We start from the raw sequence: 15986 nt of genomic DNA on the forward strand, positions 1-15986 counted from the left end.
AAATCGATGTGTGAAACTTTGGAGGGCCACTTTAACCAATACATTCATTCAAGTGTTTATTAATTCTGTGGGTGCATTGTGCTTTGGTCATGAATGACATAACCTTCTTCTTTTGGTTAGTCTTTTGCTCTAACCTTTTGCCAATATAAATCCGCAACATCTGGATGTCATTTTATTTAATAGAGATATTCTAAAGGCTATATAAATTATTTGAAAGTCTTGCATGTCATGCAAATAAGAACAAATATATGTCATGACTCATGATACATATATATTATATAATTACTATATGTTAGTAAAACATTGACTTTAATTCCACATCTCTAATGTGTGAGAATATAAAATTTACAAAAATGATGCAAATAAATTAAAGTTTATATCAATGTAAACATGTCACGCCAAGATTTTACATGAAGATAATAAACACTTTTATCAAGAAAAAAGAAATATATATTTTTTTTATTTTTAAATTTAATATTCTTTAAAGGAAACAACCCAAGCAGAAAACAGAAACTACCTTTTAATATCATGTTTACACATTGGCAAATAATATAATAATATATGATCATAAAAGTTAATTAGTAATGTTGAGATTTTGCGAAGATGAATTTATCAAAAGTATAAGTCATTTAATTTTTGAAATATCACATTCAAAATGAAATTAATCCTAATAAAAAAAATTTAAATTTAATGTCACAAGAAAGTAATAAAATCAATTCTAAAATACCGAAATCCTTAATTCCATATTAAGAGCCAACTCATGTAGATTATTTATCGAATTAAAAAAATTATTGTATGAACGTATATGACTAATTCATGATCAGAATTTTTTTAAAAAATTTTGATACATCAAGTAATATCAATCATTTACAAATGCATTTTAATTAAATATAAACAACATATAATTAATTAAGGATAGCGAAAACTGTTACAACTTAAACAAGAGCAATCTAACCGCCATCCAATCAACTTTTTATTCGTCTCTTGTCCTTAATCCTTATACCAAACACAACCATTATATTAATCCCATCTACAAATAATCTCGTGGGATTAAAAAAAAAAATAAAATAAAATAATACATATAACTTGCATCATTAGAATTGCTTATTTGTTCATAAATCTTGTATATGTATCTATAGTATATGTGTGTGTGTGTGTAATCAAACATGAAGACTCTCACCATGAGAATCTTGCGCATTGGTCTCTCCAATCTCCACATGAAGAATATTTTCAACCATGGGTTCTGCATGAACAGATGCTTTTGATGTTGTGAAGTTTGTTTCACCTCCAAACTCCATGTCATGATCCCTATATTGACTTACATGCTCTCTCCGAGGCCTTGGCCGGAGACACAGGCGAGCAAAGACTTGTCCGAGGATGCAAGCGACTCCGGCGAGAACGGCAATTACGGCGAGGACGATGAACACCGGAGTGAAGTGGCTTTCGGATTTGGTAGATGTCTGGGGAGAGTAATGTGGGAAGTATTGATCAAGAGATGACATTCTTTGTTTTGATGGAGGAGGAATATTGAGGGTGGTGATGATAGTTGGTTTTAGAGTTAAATGTGTGCTTTGAGTGTGCACAAAGGCAATTAAGGTGATATGAATGGTTTTGTTGCATGGTTTTGAACTTTTGCTTTTTTTAAGGGTGTGTTTCCTTTGATGTTGAGGAATGGAGATTCTTTTGCTTGGTATTTTTATTATGTAAGTATTGTTTGAGTTTAGAGTTGGTTTGGTATCTCTTGATTAGAGAAAATTGTCTTGGATTAGTTTTTTTTTTTTTTGAAAAAGTGGATAAATCACAGTAAATAAATAGACGTCTTGGATTAGTTAATATAATTTTTTTGAATATGTGGGTAGTTTTTCAAACCAAGAAAATCTTTCTTAAGAAAAGACTTAGCATGTTTATTTGGGGTTGATCCTAAAGAAATTAAATGAATAATGATTATTATATTCCACGTTGGTGAAACATCAATATATTTACTTTACAAATAGTTTGTTTATATTCTTTTGTATCATAAGTTAATTAATTTGTTTAATTTAAATATCACATTATCTAGATTCACTATTTTTTAGTACAAGTTAATTGATTTATATATATAAATATAATAATAATATTATGTACAAGTCACCTCCAAACACACATTTTTCCTTTCTCTTCTACCCTTATGAGTACACATTCATCAATATAACACAGAAAGTTTGCTCCTTTCTTTGCTTCATCGTCTGTGAGAATTATAATGCATTTGAAAGACTCCTATCAATTGTTTCACTATAGGCAAAAAAATAATAATAATAATACAAATTGACATCCAAAGCTTGCATCCTAACTAGCAAAAACAACCTGCATTTAATGGTTAGTGTTCTTTGAAATTTTTTAACCAATAACTGTATATACACACACACACAAAGGTAAAAAAGTCCTCAGACGTACATTAGTGCTACATAAGCTTGCTTGGAGAAATTTTTTTAAAGCAACCTTTCCAAATTAGTTGTAAATTTGTTAGGACTTTGAGAAACCAATAGTAGTTCCGTAATAATTCATCACAAAGTGAGATGAAGGCTCGACGCTTTATTTTTTTAATATTATTTATTTATATTATTCATGTACAATACATTAAGGATCAGTACTGTTCATCAATATTATTTGCTAGTCTTGGTGTCAATCTCTTGTGTGAGAAATAGTCTTCTTCAAACTTGCATGAAAGATCAAGAGACTTATTTCTAAAGATTAATAGTGAAGTCATGGTAATTTGTATACTTTTCATACTTATTTGTCTCTTTGATGATGCTTGTTGCCTTTGTTAAAAAATAAAAATTGTTAGATTTGTAAATCACCTACTATAATAAGTCTTTGTTATCTTTTTAACCCAATAAATAATATTAAGAAAATATACAATTATGTGGCTTTAGTGGAGATTTTTACTTTCTAACAAAATTATTTTTTATATTATATATATATATATATAAATATAGATAAATCATGTGTCAAGATGGGTGCACACAAAAAACAAGCTCTACAACATTATACCCTCATCCTATAAAAGTTAAAATTTGAACCTATATATTTAATGAGATATAAACACTCTACTCATAAGTTTGATGCCAATAAACTAAACAGTAATAGGCGTCTTCTCTATTATTGATATAAAGTTTTAAAAGATATATTATTATACCGGATATATTATCCTAGTGCTTTCAGTGGCCTCCAAATAAATATAATTTTTTTTTAAAAAAATTACATTAATAATTATCCACTTTCATAGTTGGCATACAAGAAATTTTCCATGTGTTCTCAATATGATATTATTTGAGATCTAACCTGTAGCTCTTGGTGAACAACAACAAGCATTTAGTTTTACTTTTACAACCACACAAACTAGTTTCCTGGTTAAAATTAGTTTAATCTGCCTCCACCTTCATACAAATTTTATGATCATTTAGTATCACTTAATTAATTATTCTCATTTCTATTAAATTAAACTCAACATAAAACTCATTTTTTTTCCCTTAACTTGAGTTCAAACTGGAATGAGTTTATATAGTAAAAATTTAAATATGCTAAAAGAAATTTTCTCGTCGAATATTTAGTATTGCATCTTATTTTATTAATTTTTATGAATCAATGACAAATAATAATAATAAATAAAAACATATGAGGTTTTAGATAACATCATAAACTTGTCAAATTTTAACTTGTATTAATTTTATTTACATCAATTAAGCAAGAAAAATAAAAAAGGAAAAACAAATCAACCGTAATTCAAATAATGTGGCTCCTTGAAATGGTCAAAAGCACCAACGGTTGAACATCAGAGGCCATACATCCCTTCCTCATTCCTCAATTGAAAACCACCACAAAATCATCAACACTCCCTCCCTCCTTATAAAACTTCAAAAATCATCTCAATATCAAGCCTTAAAAAAAAAAAAACATCACCACAGAACTAAACCATGGCAAGGTCATCACCCCTGCTCATAACCTTCCTCACTGTCATTGCTGCAACGACATCGGTCACAGGAGACAATAAAGTCGGCATTTGTTTTGGCCGCAACTCTGATGACCTCCCACCTCCTTTCGCTATAGTCGATATCGTCAAAAACAACCATATTTCCAAAGTGCGGCTCTTCAACACCGACGCGCCTACCTTGCAAGCCTTCAAAGGGAGCGGGATAGAGCTTATGATCGGTGTCCCGAATGAGAACCTAACCTATATTGCCAATGGAGGGGTAGAGGCCGCCGCCAATTGGCTCAAAACAAACATTTTCGATAATGTTCCGGCTAACCAAGTTAATTATATTGCCGTTGGCAATGAAGTCCTGTTAAGGGACACATTCTATGCTGAGAGTATTGTCCCGGCAATGAAAAATTTACACCAAGCACTCAAGAACCAAAACCTCGACAAAAAGATCAAGCTTTCATCCCCACAAGCCTCATCCGTAGTCGGATCATCAAGCCCGCCTTCCAGTGCGGCTTTCACAGAGGCCGCTTTACCAGTGATCCGCCCCTTGTTGGCTTTCTTGAAAGAGACCGGAGCTCCGCTGATGGTGAACACATACCCCTATTTCGCATATGCCAGTGACCCCAAAAACGTCCCTCTAAGCTTCACCCTCTTCAGCTCTGATGCACCACCAGTGCAAGACAATGGCATCACCTACACCAATATGTTTGAAGCTTCGCTTGATGCCTTTGTGGTGGCGATGGAGAAGGAAGGATACACTGATATCCCACTTACAGTGACTGAGACCGGGTGGCCAACAGCAGGAGGTGTAGGGGCAGAGCCAACGAAGGCAGGAGTCTACAACAATAATGTGATAATGCAAGCATTGGCCGGAAAAGGCACACCTAAGCGGCCAAAAATTCCGGTAGAGGTGTACTTGTTTGATCTATTAGATGAGAACTTGAAGGAGGGGCCAGAGTTTGAGAAGCACTTTGGCATATTCAACCTGGATGGCAGCACTGCATTCAGTGTCAGATTTGCTTGAAAGAATTCATCTCAGTGCCCGTAACCTTTAGCTCTTGATCTAAACTTGGAAATTTTGTTCACAATTTCAATACAATAATGATAAGAATAATTTGTGCACATTTCTACTGTGAATCAGATACCATTGTAACAAAATAACATGACATTGCCTCCAAAATACTTAAGCTAACATCCAAATTTGAAGTACAGATAGTAAAAGTAGCAGAAAAAGAAACTCACTCGAACAAGAAACAATAAGCAGTCTCACATAAAGACAAATCTAAGACCTTGGCTTCTCTTTCTTTTCCTTGAAGAGTGCCAACAGAGACACACCAGAAACCTTCACGACCTTGAATCTAACTCCAGGAATATCTCCCACAGCATGGCCCTTCCGTCCAAATCCAGCAATCAATACTTCATCCTGTAACACCAAGTGGTAATAGTTAAAAATACAACATTACGTCAGTCTTTCAAACTGAACATTGGGAGTTCAACGTACATTTTCTTCAATGTAGTTTAAGCAACCATCATTAGGAACAAAGGCTGCAATTTTCTTCCCGTTCTTTATCAGCTGAACTCTGGCGCACTTTCGGATAGCAGAGTTGGGCTGCTTAGCTTCAATGCCTCTGGCAAGAGCAAGAAACATCGTGGTTGGGTTACAAGAATAAAATAAATGGACATGAGAACTTATAATAAAAATATTTATAAAAATAAGTTTCACCCTACATCTTTTCAAGAACAATGCCCTTGGCATGAGAGGAACCAGCAAATGGTTTCTTCCACTCGTTGCCAAGATGGCTTTTCTTGTAGGCTTTGTCAGCCCACCTCTGGTTCCTCCTATGTGTCTTGAGCTTGCGCCCAGCTCCCATACCACGAGTCTTCCTGTGATGGAGAAAATTTTGAATACCGGCTTAATTTTCCAAAGCAATTATTAGAACACACAACAGATGAATGGTAAACAAATGGCAACAAGAAATTACTTCTAAACTCACTATGCATAAACAAAGATACTCAAATACAGAAAATATAGAACCTTTGTTCCCCAGCTTCAATTAACACAGACAACAATACTTCAACAAGGATAGAAGTTATGCGAATCCTTTAAGCAAAATCTATAAGAAGCCCTTGTGACACTTGCTTTGAGATGCATGGACAGCAGGATTTGCTAATTGAGCATCCAAATTCAATTGAAAGTGCACTGAGGCCTTGAAAATGAACCATCTTCAAAATCAAATCATATTATTCATGAATATTAGAGCACCATGTCCCCTGCGACAAAGGAGTCTATACTGTTTTTCCTAATGAAGACATCCTTATTGATTTTTTAGTACTTTATCAAGTATTCTAAAGGCCTCTGAGATCTTTACCATGCAGATAGATTTAAATATGAACCAAGGAATTGCCCTTATATTGCAACAGCGAGTAACTCAGTAAGGTCTGGAAAACATAAAATATTATCTTGTCTAACAGATCAAATTTGAAATACTAAATATATTGGTTGAACCTAATGTATCTGCAAATTACTACATCCTCAATGAGTTTTATTTGATTTAGAAATGAATCATCAGTCACAGTAGAATTACGAAAATCTTGCATTAACTTTTCTTTTTACTTGTGTGTGTGTGTGTGTGTGTGTGTGTGTGTGGAGAATTTCATATTTTCCAAAGAATTGACTCACTTCAACAAACTATTAAAGAACCAAATGAAGGGAACACTCTCAATTTGTAGAGCTTCAACTACCTACTCAAAGTTAACACACATTTCATCAACAAAATTAGTTACTGCAAACAGAGATTACTGCCCCTTGATAGGACAGAGGAAAAAAAAGGAATACCAACTATCACAAGCCACATCATTAAGAAGATTTCATATGAATACCAAGCAACTACAAGCAAAATACCTCTACAATTTTGAGCCCTTTATTATCAAATGATTTCCGTTTCACCATTTCACAACCATATAAATCTAGACTCCAAAATGGAATCAATGACTGCATAAGTAAGAAAATAAGCTCCTATACTCTTGTATCAAGATCCCAAAGAAATTAAGAATTATGAATCAATTTACAGATCACACATGGTGCTTTAGCCCTAATCAATCATCTAACTCAATGGATGTAGGCATAAACATCATCTTAATCATAGACTTCTGTGAATAACATCATAAGCCACAAATTCCACGGCAAACTCTCAATCAAAGTCTCCATTCAACAACACCAGTACACAACCTTATTCTTTTCCAGAAATGACATTTTACAGCTTAAGAATATAGAGCACAAACGATTGAGATCAGTACTCAAACAGTTACATTTTGTCTGCCTTTAAACAATCTAGAAAAGATCACTTCTAAGAGCATATTGACAACTAATCTAAATTAAATGTACAATTACCTCACTGCTATCATCCAATTACTGCTACTCAAAGTTAAACAACTCAAAATCATCAAACACTATGTAATCAAACAGGACTAGAGAGAAAAAAAATTCATCTTTCTACAGAGCATGAATATCATACTGCAATCTAAAATCACAATAAAAAAAAAATCGCGAAAATGAATCGACTAGCAAGCAATACAATGCAGCAACTCAGCAAATCTACAGATTACTAAAGCTCTCAATGAAATATCAGAAAATGAAACACAAGAAACCAAAAGAACGAGATTTGGATAGTTCCAAGTGCTAACCCCATCTTGATTGGAAGCTTGCTCTCTCTTCTCCTCCTTTCAGATCAGCAGTAGAGGAGCGGCGGAGTTTAGGGTTTCAGAGGAGGCGGATCACCGAAACCCTAGCTTGTTTTATAGAGAACTTTGAAGGGCTGATTTGCAAAAAAGCCCCTGTAAATTTTATAATTTAGTACATACCCCAATATATGCCCCTGATGGAGCATTAAGGGGTCTATAAGACCACTAAAGCTCAAGACGGTAGTTGGCCAATGCCACATGGCACAAGTGGTTAGTTCAGTAACATACGCCTTTTTAAATTATTATATTTTAGAATTTTTCTTTAGTCCTTTTTATTTGTCCATTTAAAAAATTTATGGAACATAAAATATTATTTTTTTTACTTTTATAAATTATCATATTTTAGAAATTTTCTTCGGTCCTTTTTATTTGTTCATTTAAAAAGTTTATGGAGCATAAAATGTTATTTTTCTTACTTTTATAACTTACAATAAGGCCTTGTTTGGATGCAAAATAAAAATCCTGCGATAATTTTTATTATCGCAGGAAGTCTGAGTCGATTATTACGAAAAATTACGATATATTTTATTCCCTCGAGAATGGGTGTTTGGAGAATAGAAAATAAAAATATTACAAAAAAATTATTACATATTTTTCTTACGGAATGAGTGCTTTGTTTTTGCAAAAATAAATAGTTATTACATAATAAAAGTAGCCGTTGGATTTTAACCGTTGGTAATTAAAATTTGAAAAAAAATAGCCATTAGAATATAGTCGTTGCAAATATAGCCGTTATAATTATAGCCGTTATCATTTTCCCTATTTATACACAACATGAGGTATTTGCATTATACACATACTCTTTAGTTACAAAAAATTCATAGTCTCAACCATTGTTTTCACCATGGATTCGTTAAATCTTTGAGGAAAAATGAAAGAAGATGATCTATTCATGCTCTGGCTATTGGACGAGAGATGTCCAGAGAACTTCCACAAATGTAGAACATCACACATCTATTCTTACAGGTGATGCATATGTACAAGAAATTCTTGAAGGTCATGAGGAACGTTGCAAAAGAGAATTTCGTATGGAGCCTCATATATTTCAAGCACTTGTTGATCGTTTAAGAGAAAAATCTATCCTCTGCAACTCAAAACGGACAATAGTCGAAGAGCAACTAGCAATGTTTATGTACACTCTTGCTCATAATGCTAGTAACCGTGATGTGCAAGAGCGATTTCAACATTCTGCAGAAACGGTTAGTCGATATTTTAGTAAAGTACTTAAAGCTGTTAATAGACTTGCTCATGATTACATAGAACCTCCATCGACAATAACATCACCGGTTATTCAGAATACTCAAAAATTTTTCCCATATTCAAGGTAGGCAAAGCTATATATTATGAATTTTATCAAATTTTTTTTTTATCGTTGTAAATGTTTATATGTTTGTTTATTTTTAGGATTTGTGTTGGTGCTATTGATAGAACACATATTCCTATCACGATTTCTTTGGATAAACAAGATCCTTACATAAACATGAAGCAAACGCTATCTCAAAATGTTATGGTTGCGTGTGATTTTGATCTTCGTTTTGTATATGTACGAGCTGGCTGGGAAGGTTCTGCTTCTGATGCTAGGATTCTCCAACGTTAGATTGAACAAGGTTTTGAAGTCCCAAGGGGTAAATATTATCTTGTAGATGCAAGATATGCTAATACCCCAAATTTTATCGCTCCATATAGAGGTGTTCGTTACCATTTGCAGGAGCAAGGTCGAGCGCAATCTAGACCGAGAAATTATAAGGAACTGTTTAATTTGCGTCATGCATCATTAAGAAATCATGTTGAACGCATCATTGGCATTTTGAAGATGAGATTTCCGATACTTAAAGTAGCAACTTTTCACCCAATCGACTCTTAAACTGATATAGTAGTTGCTGCTTGTATGTTGCATAACTTCATCCGCATACATAACGGTGCAGATGTTGTTGAGGATATTGATAATGAAGCCGAAGAAACTGTTGTTCCTAATGGAGATGAGACATACGGAGAGGATGTTGACACCATGAACTCTGAGCGAAATGCAGGTGCTCGTAAAAGAGATGAAATAGCAATGCAAATGTGGAATGACTATTGTAGCTATCGCCGAGCTAGACCATAGGTAATCATAAAATTGTTTCTTAGCCATTGTATTACGGTAACCTTCTGGATGAATGAACATTGGGTCTTGTTAAAAAGCCATTGCCTATGTTGATTTAATGTTATAAAAGAATTTGAAAGTTTGGGAAGCCATTGCCTATCCTAAGTAGTATTATATAGTATATTACAAGACAAAAAGATACTTTAACAACTAGGAAAAAAAAGATATTAACAGGTTTATGAAAAAAAAAAATACACCTATAAATCAAAACATTCCCACAACAATCATACAAAAAATTATATTTAACATTTTCATGAAAAAAAATTACACATAATGAAAAGATTTCCATAGAAACTATAAACAACAAAAGGATATTTAACAAGTACAAGATTACAAGTTCATAAACAAAACAAGTTCATGAAAAAAAAATTGTGCTTATGAAAACATTCAAGTTCAAGATAACAAGTTCATAATCATCTTTTAGTCAAGTTTGGTGAACATCATTTTGAGCCATGGCACTCTATGATCTTCTTGAAGACATAAAAAGAGTTCACGATAACTCTTATCTTTAATGAAAATTTGGGTAGCTTTGAACATTTCCTCTTCTGTGAAAATGTCACTCATTTGGTTGAACACCTTCATGCAATCTTCTATTATGTGTTTTTCCACTACTTGAGTGCCCTTGAGAACTTCAAGATATTCTTTATTCTCACGCTCTCGAAATGCAATGTATTTATCCATATTGAATGATGAATCTTGAGGTCTTTTCCCTTTTCGCTCCCTTTTTCTTCTCTGTCCATCTTGATCTCTTATTCCTCGAAGAAATTCATTGCTTGAACTTTGAGTTTGAGGATTCCGTGGTTGAGAACTAGGAGGTTACACTTGCATAATATCATCATCCTCAGTCTCGTGTGTAGGTGATGGTTGCCTTGAATCGTTTGGAGTAAAAACACTTGGACTTGGGGTGTGCATTGGTGATTGAGAAATATCTTCATAATCTTCTATACCAAGAGATCATTTGCCTTCAGCATATCTCCCTACATTTTAAATATATAATATGTTAGTAAAATAAAATTTTATAAAAGTAAAATACTAGAAAATATATGCTTATCCTCATAAACCTCCTGCAATGCCATAAAATAAGGAAACGGTCTAGTATGCCACCTCCTTGCATCGTTATTCCTCTATTTGATGTTTTCCAAATTAGATGGTTGTAATTAATTAAAACATTCATTATTTACGTACATACCTCTAGTAGTGGTGCCCAAACATCATCAGGAGCCGATACAATGTGTCTTTCATAATCCCAGCCAAAGCCACTTAATTCAGTAAACCCTTTTAGAAGCTTGTAGGTTTTTTTCAACTCTTGCTCTAATGCTTTGACTTGCCTTGTGTTGATGCTTGGATTAGAAAACTTAGTTATCATGTCGCGTACTATCTTGTTCCATGCTTCTTTGGTCCATCCATTTTGTGAACGATATGCAGGAGTATTATACTCACCCAATAACTTTACTAGGTGAGCCTTGTGAATTTCGGTCCACTTTGCCCTAGTTTCATGTCTTCCTTCAATTGCTACACATTCACTTGCCATAATTGATCTAACATTGTAAAATATAATGGTTAGCAAGTTGCAATTTCATAAAATAATAATAATACTTTAAAAGATAGACCCTCAGTAAGTTATGAGTTATGTTAATAATAATAATAATAATAATAATAATAATAATAATAATAATAATAATCAATGTTGGAAATAAGAGATATTCAACACCTATAGTATTATTTGTTTCACATCACTTTCAGTTGAAGAAGACCACATTGTCAACTTAAGCAACTAGCAAAGGCTGCATTTTTTTAATAAAAACATTAATAAAAATGGGACACTAAAAAATTGAATGTAGTGATATCTAACCAGAGGATTCGTATCTGTCACATCCAATCCATACAAAATAGTGGTAAATAAAATCTTTCGCTTGCATGTACAAGTTATACATTCATGTTATTGATGAGAAAAAAACTTCTATAGCATATCAATTCACAAAATGTTTATAGGTGTGTATGCATCTGAGTTTTATCACATACACTTGTAGAGACTTTGTAAGGGTAGAAGGTTGCCAACAGAATGCCACAATTTGAGCAAAGAATGTAAAATGAAGGGGAAGCAATGTAAAACTCATGGCAATAATTAGCATAAAAAAAGCATCACCAACATGATGGGGCTAAAGCTTACAAGCATCTTAGTGTCCAATAAACACCTTCATCAATTGATTAACTCAATAGCAATTCACACCAGAAAAATACACTCAGGTCTCATAGAAAAATGGATTTTAAGAAAACTGGATAAGTATGAAGATAGTCAACTTATATGATTAGATGATGCAGGAGGGTTGTCTATTGCATGTTCCTTTGTCAGCACAAAAAAAAAGAGAAAAAGGTTAGGATCTTCAATGCAATTCCTAAATAGTCAAATATCAAATTCAATTTAACCTGGCATGTACTGCTCTAATCAGACAAGAATAGAGTGAAGTATATAGTTGCAATTATCCACCACTTGCTGCTAATTTTATTCATACATTTTCTTCAAGGGAACAACAACACTTCATGGTGAAACATAATATTAGTTGAGCCATTAAAGTACTATAAATGGGTGCATTTCTTCCCCATTCCTGCAACAAGTGTCCCAAATCTCACGATAACCAATAAAAATCAAAAGTCTTTAACCGAGAAATCTAGTTTGCTAAACAGGGTAGACAATAATTTTCATAGTGGCCATGACTCATTCTCATGCAGATGGGTTGAAAGCATGCACTGAATCTTAAAGATTACTCCTTAAGGAATTCCAACTACACTTTCTTTAGAATCCATGTAATAGGCACCATGCAATAAGTTGTCAAAGTAATTGATCCTTTCATTGGATAGGCATAGATACTGACCAATCTGTGGTTGTCATGACGAAATTCACAAAAAGATTAAAAAATAATGAAGTTCACACCTTTGTTAAATTAAAAACTAAAAAAATATTAAACCCATGATAAATCAAAACAATCTGGTGATTCAAAAACCTAAAACCAACCAAAACCCAACCGCCTTATCTCATCCAAAAACCTTAATAAATTCATTATAAATAATCCAAATCCATAAAATTTCAAGAAAAAGGCACCAAATTTTTGATGGAAAAAACACAAATGACCAATCTTTCTCTACCTGAGATCACAGCCACAATCACCAGCCGATGATTACAAACCAAACCTTGCTGCTCTACGGCGTTCTCTCCCACTCCGATCTGGCAAAATCTTAAGGTCGCCGACTTGCTCTCGTCGCCGATTAATCACCGGCCGACGGTGTGGTCCACGATGTGGTGAAGCGGGGGAAGGGTTGAATGGAAGTTTGATGGTGTTGAAGAACACTTGTGTTGAGGGTTGTTGAGAATGAGAAAACTCCAAAAAAAGAGCCCGCAATTTCAGAGATAAAAATATTCCGATCGATCGAATTTTTATGCCAGAAACCCACACATTATGGTATAATTTTGTATTGTAAATTTGGTACCCAAACAGCCATTATGTTATAATGTTGTGAAAATATTATATTATGCCATAATGTACGGATTATGGCATAATTCTGGGGTATCCAAACAGGGCCTAAATCATATTTTAAGTATGATAATCTTGGAAAGTAAATGTAATTTTTTATAAAATTTAGATTACCAACTAATTTTAACTGATTTTTCTAAATTGGTGTAAATTAGGTAAAATGGATAAATAGAAAAAATTAGGGAGAATATATAGATCCCTTGTGTGGCATGAGAAGTAATGAGAATTCAAATCCTCCTTAAAGGAATTAATTCATGGGAGAGATGTTATTACTGAGATGCACCCACATAATAAGGGCACCTTCAAGGAGTCAACTCACTCATCATAGAGATTTTAACATGCACTTCTTGCCTTTGTCAAAAAAATAATAAATTAAAAAAAATCTAACTGTTCATAAAATTGCTTGTTTGCCTAAATTAGACTTCAATTTTTTTTAAACTTTTATTGAAAACAACATAAATAACTTATTTATACATAATATTAATTTCATCCCCTAATGTTCTTATTAGTTGACAAGTGGTGCATTTTTAAAAAAGGATGTGGTGTTCTGTGGGATCATTCTAATTATTTTCTCTCTCCTACTCTCTCTGTCCAATCTCCAAACCCTCATCTTCATATATATATATATATATATATATATATATATATATCAATAATTCCATGGACGAAGACGATGCCGCTGTTGTCCTCTCTCTCTCTCTCTCTCACTCTCTCTCTCTCTCAATAATTACATGGACGAAGATGATGCCACTGCTACCACCAGATGCCGATCCCCAATCCCACCGTCGAACGGCGTCGGCATCGTCACAATCACGGCGCTAGCACTGCAACACCGGCAACAACAAACCCTAACCCTAGCCCTCCCGATCCATCTTCATCCTCAAGAGAAGACTGTTGGAGCGAGGGGATGACCTCAACTCTCATCAATGCTTGGGGAGACCACTTCCTTGACCTCTCCTGCGGCAACCTCAAGCAAAAGCACTGGCAAGATGTCACCGATGTCGTGAACCGACGTCTAGTGTAAGAACCGGATTGATATACTAAAAAAGTACACAATCTAAAAATCCAAGATCTCAAACTCACCTGTGTACCGATCTCCATGGCCCTTCTCCACTGGCTCCCAACAACTTGAGATCTCTATAACCTTTCTCGCTCTCTATCTTCGGTCCAACGATTTCCAAAGATATCCGATAAGGGGGATCGACGAGGAATGTAGAGCTGGGGATCCAATCATCGCTTGTCGTGGCTTGTCTTGCGATCGCCAATCTCCTCCTTTATGCTCGCCATGCTCGTCATCATGGCCTCCGTCTACGTTGCCAGTCGGTAGATTCCATTCCTTGACCCTCTTCTTCTAAATTGATTAGTTTTGGTTTCATGTATTTGCTTTTATTGGTGTGTGATTTGGTGGGGTTTTCTTTTCTGAGTGTTAGGTTATGGCAAGATGTGGAGAATAGGGTTTATCTTATCAAAGAGCTCGATCGGTGAATTGGGAAGGTATTTAGAATTTTTGTTATATTCAATTTGGTTTCATTTGTTGGACCATCTGGGATTCTAGATCTAAAATTTATTGGAATTGTTTGGATTTTTTTTTTGGTGGAACTGTTTTTGAAGTTCAATTCAGAGCTATTCTTACATTTTTATGGTGTTGAATTCGTTTTTTCAATATATGATGATCTTTGTGTGTGTGTGTGTGTGTGTGTGGGGGAATAGTTACCTTACTGTATAATTTATGATTTTATCGAAGAGTGGCTAACTGGAGTGGCCATTTACAAGCTTAGCAACTCCACGGGTGAGTTCCTGCGGGTGTCCAGTGCGGGGTTGGGGAAAGCTATCGGGTTTTTTTTTTCAAGAGAAGGATGTTGCTACATTGCTTGATCAAATGAAGTTGATGAATAGTGACATGAAGCAGGGGTCCAAAGTTGTGGATGTTGCCCTGAATAAGGTTTGGAGAATGAACCGATTTTTGAAGCTTAAAAAATTTTTTTTAAGGTGTAGTTGAAGTGTTAATAGTTGATATATTTACTGTGAGTTTCAGGTTTTTTTTTATTCCTCAAATATCAGAAGGGGTCTTGATGGAGTTGATGTTCATTAGTATCAGTTGTTTCCAATAACTAGACATGATTGTTTATCACTATGATTGTATTATTTACAAGTTTAGGAAAATGACTAAATTAGTTTTGTGCCAAAATGATACTCCCTCTGTTCTTTTTTATCTATCACAAATCCATGTTCTTTTTATCTATCATTTTCTAACATCAAGAAGTATTTATTATTTTTTTTCCAAAAATACCCTTGACACTCCATTCAATTCTCTTCTTGGAATTAAATATGACAGAGAAATGTGAAGATATAAATCAGGGGTAATTTTGGAAAGATAACTAATTTTTTATAAAATTTGTGAAATAATTAAATTTTTTGGTATGCAAGATTCGGTTAACCATGACAGATAAAAAGGAACGGAGGGAGTATATGTTTATGAAAAATGTACATTTTTGTTATTGTTCTAAATGTTGGAATGTCGTCTTGGCATGCGACTAAATTATTAATTATTATTAAGTTATAGCAAGAAGTTGAATTGTATTTTATTTAACTGTTTAACAATAGTGTTTGC

The 15986-nt window shown here is 33.9% G+C and overlaps 2 protein-coding genes across 2 annotated transcripts; one reads left to right on the forward strand and one right to left on the reverse strand.

Moving 5' to 3' along the window:
• Positions 1-3806: 3806 nt before the first annotated feature.
• On the forward strand, positions 3807-5215 carry LOC120259561 (glucan endo-1,3-beta-glucosidase-like). Its single transcript, XM_039267189.1, has one exon. It carries the CDS (start codon positions 3954-3956, stop codon positions 4983-4985), a length of 1032 nt encoding a protein of 343 aa, XP_039123123.1. The 5' UTR covers positions 3807-3953; the 3' UTR covers positions 4986-5215.
• Positions 5109-7799, reverse strand: LOC120259562 (40S ribosomal protein S23). The gene is made up of 4 exons (XM_039267190.1): positions 7646-7799; positions 5690-5845; positions 5463-5589; positions 5109-5384 (listed from the first exon to the last, which is right to left on the reverse strand). The coding sequence occupies exons 1-4, from the start codon at positions 7648-7650 to the stop codon at positions 5244-5246; spliced, it is 429 nt and encodes a 142-aa protein (XP_039123124.1). The 5' UTR covers positions 7651-7799; the 3' UTR covers positions 5109-5243.
• Between the last annotated feature and the right edge of the window lie 8187 nt (positions 7800-15986).

The sequence above is a fragment of the Dioscorea cayenensis genome, chromosome 4, assembly GCF_009730915.1.
Source record: "Dioscorea cayenensis subsp. rotundata cultivar TDr96_F1 chromosome 4, TDr96_F1_v2_PseudoChromosome.rev07_lg8_w22 25.fasta, whole genome shotgun sequence".
Classification (NCBI taxonomy): Eukaryota; Viridiplantae; Streptophyta; class Magnoliopsida; order Dioscoreales; family Dioscoreaceae; genus Dioscorea; species Dioscorea cayenensis.

Bases quoted from the DNA above. Each gene is read 5' to 3' on its own strand.
- LOC120259561 (XM_039267189.1), top strand. From the start codon at position 3,954: ATGGCAAGGTCATCACCCCTGCTCATAACCTTCCTCACTGTCATTGCT.
- LOC120259562 (XM_039267190.1), bottom strand. The intron at 5,590-5,689 runs GTAGGGTGAAAC...TGCTCTTGCCAG, and splicing joins GGCATTGTTCTTGAAAAGAT to AGGCATTGAAGCTAAGCAGC. The intron at 5,385-5,462 runs GTACGTTGAACT...TTGGTGTTACAG, and splicing joins TAAACTACATTGAAGAAAAT to GATGAAGTATTGATTGCTGG.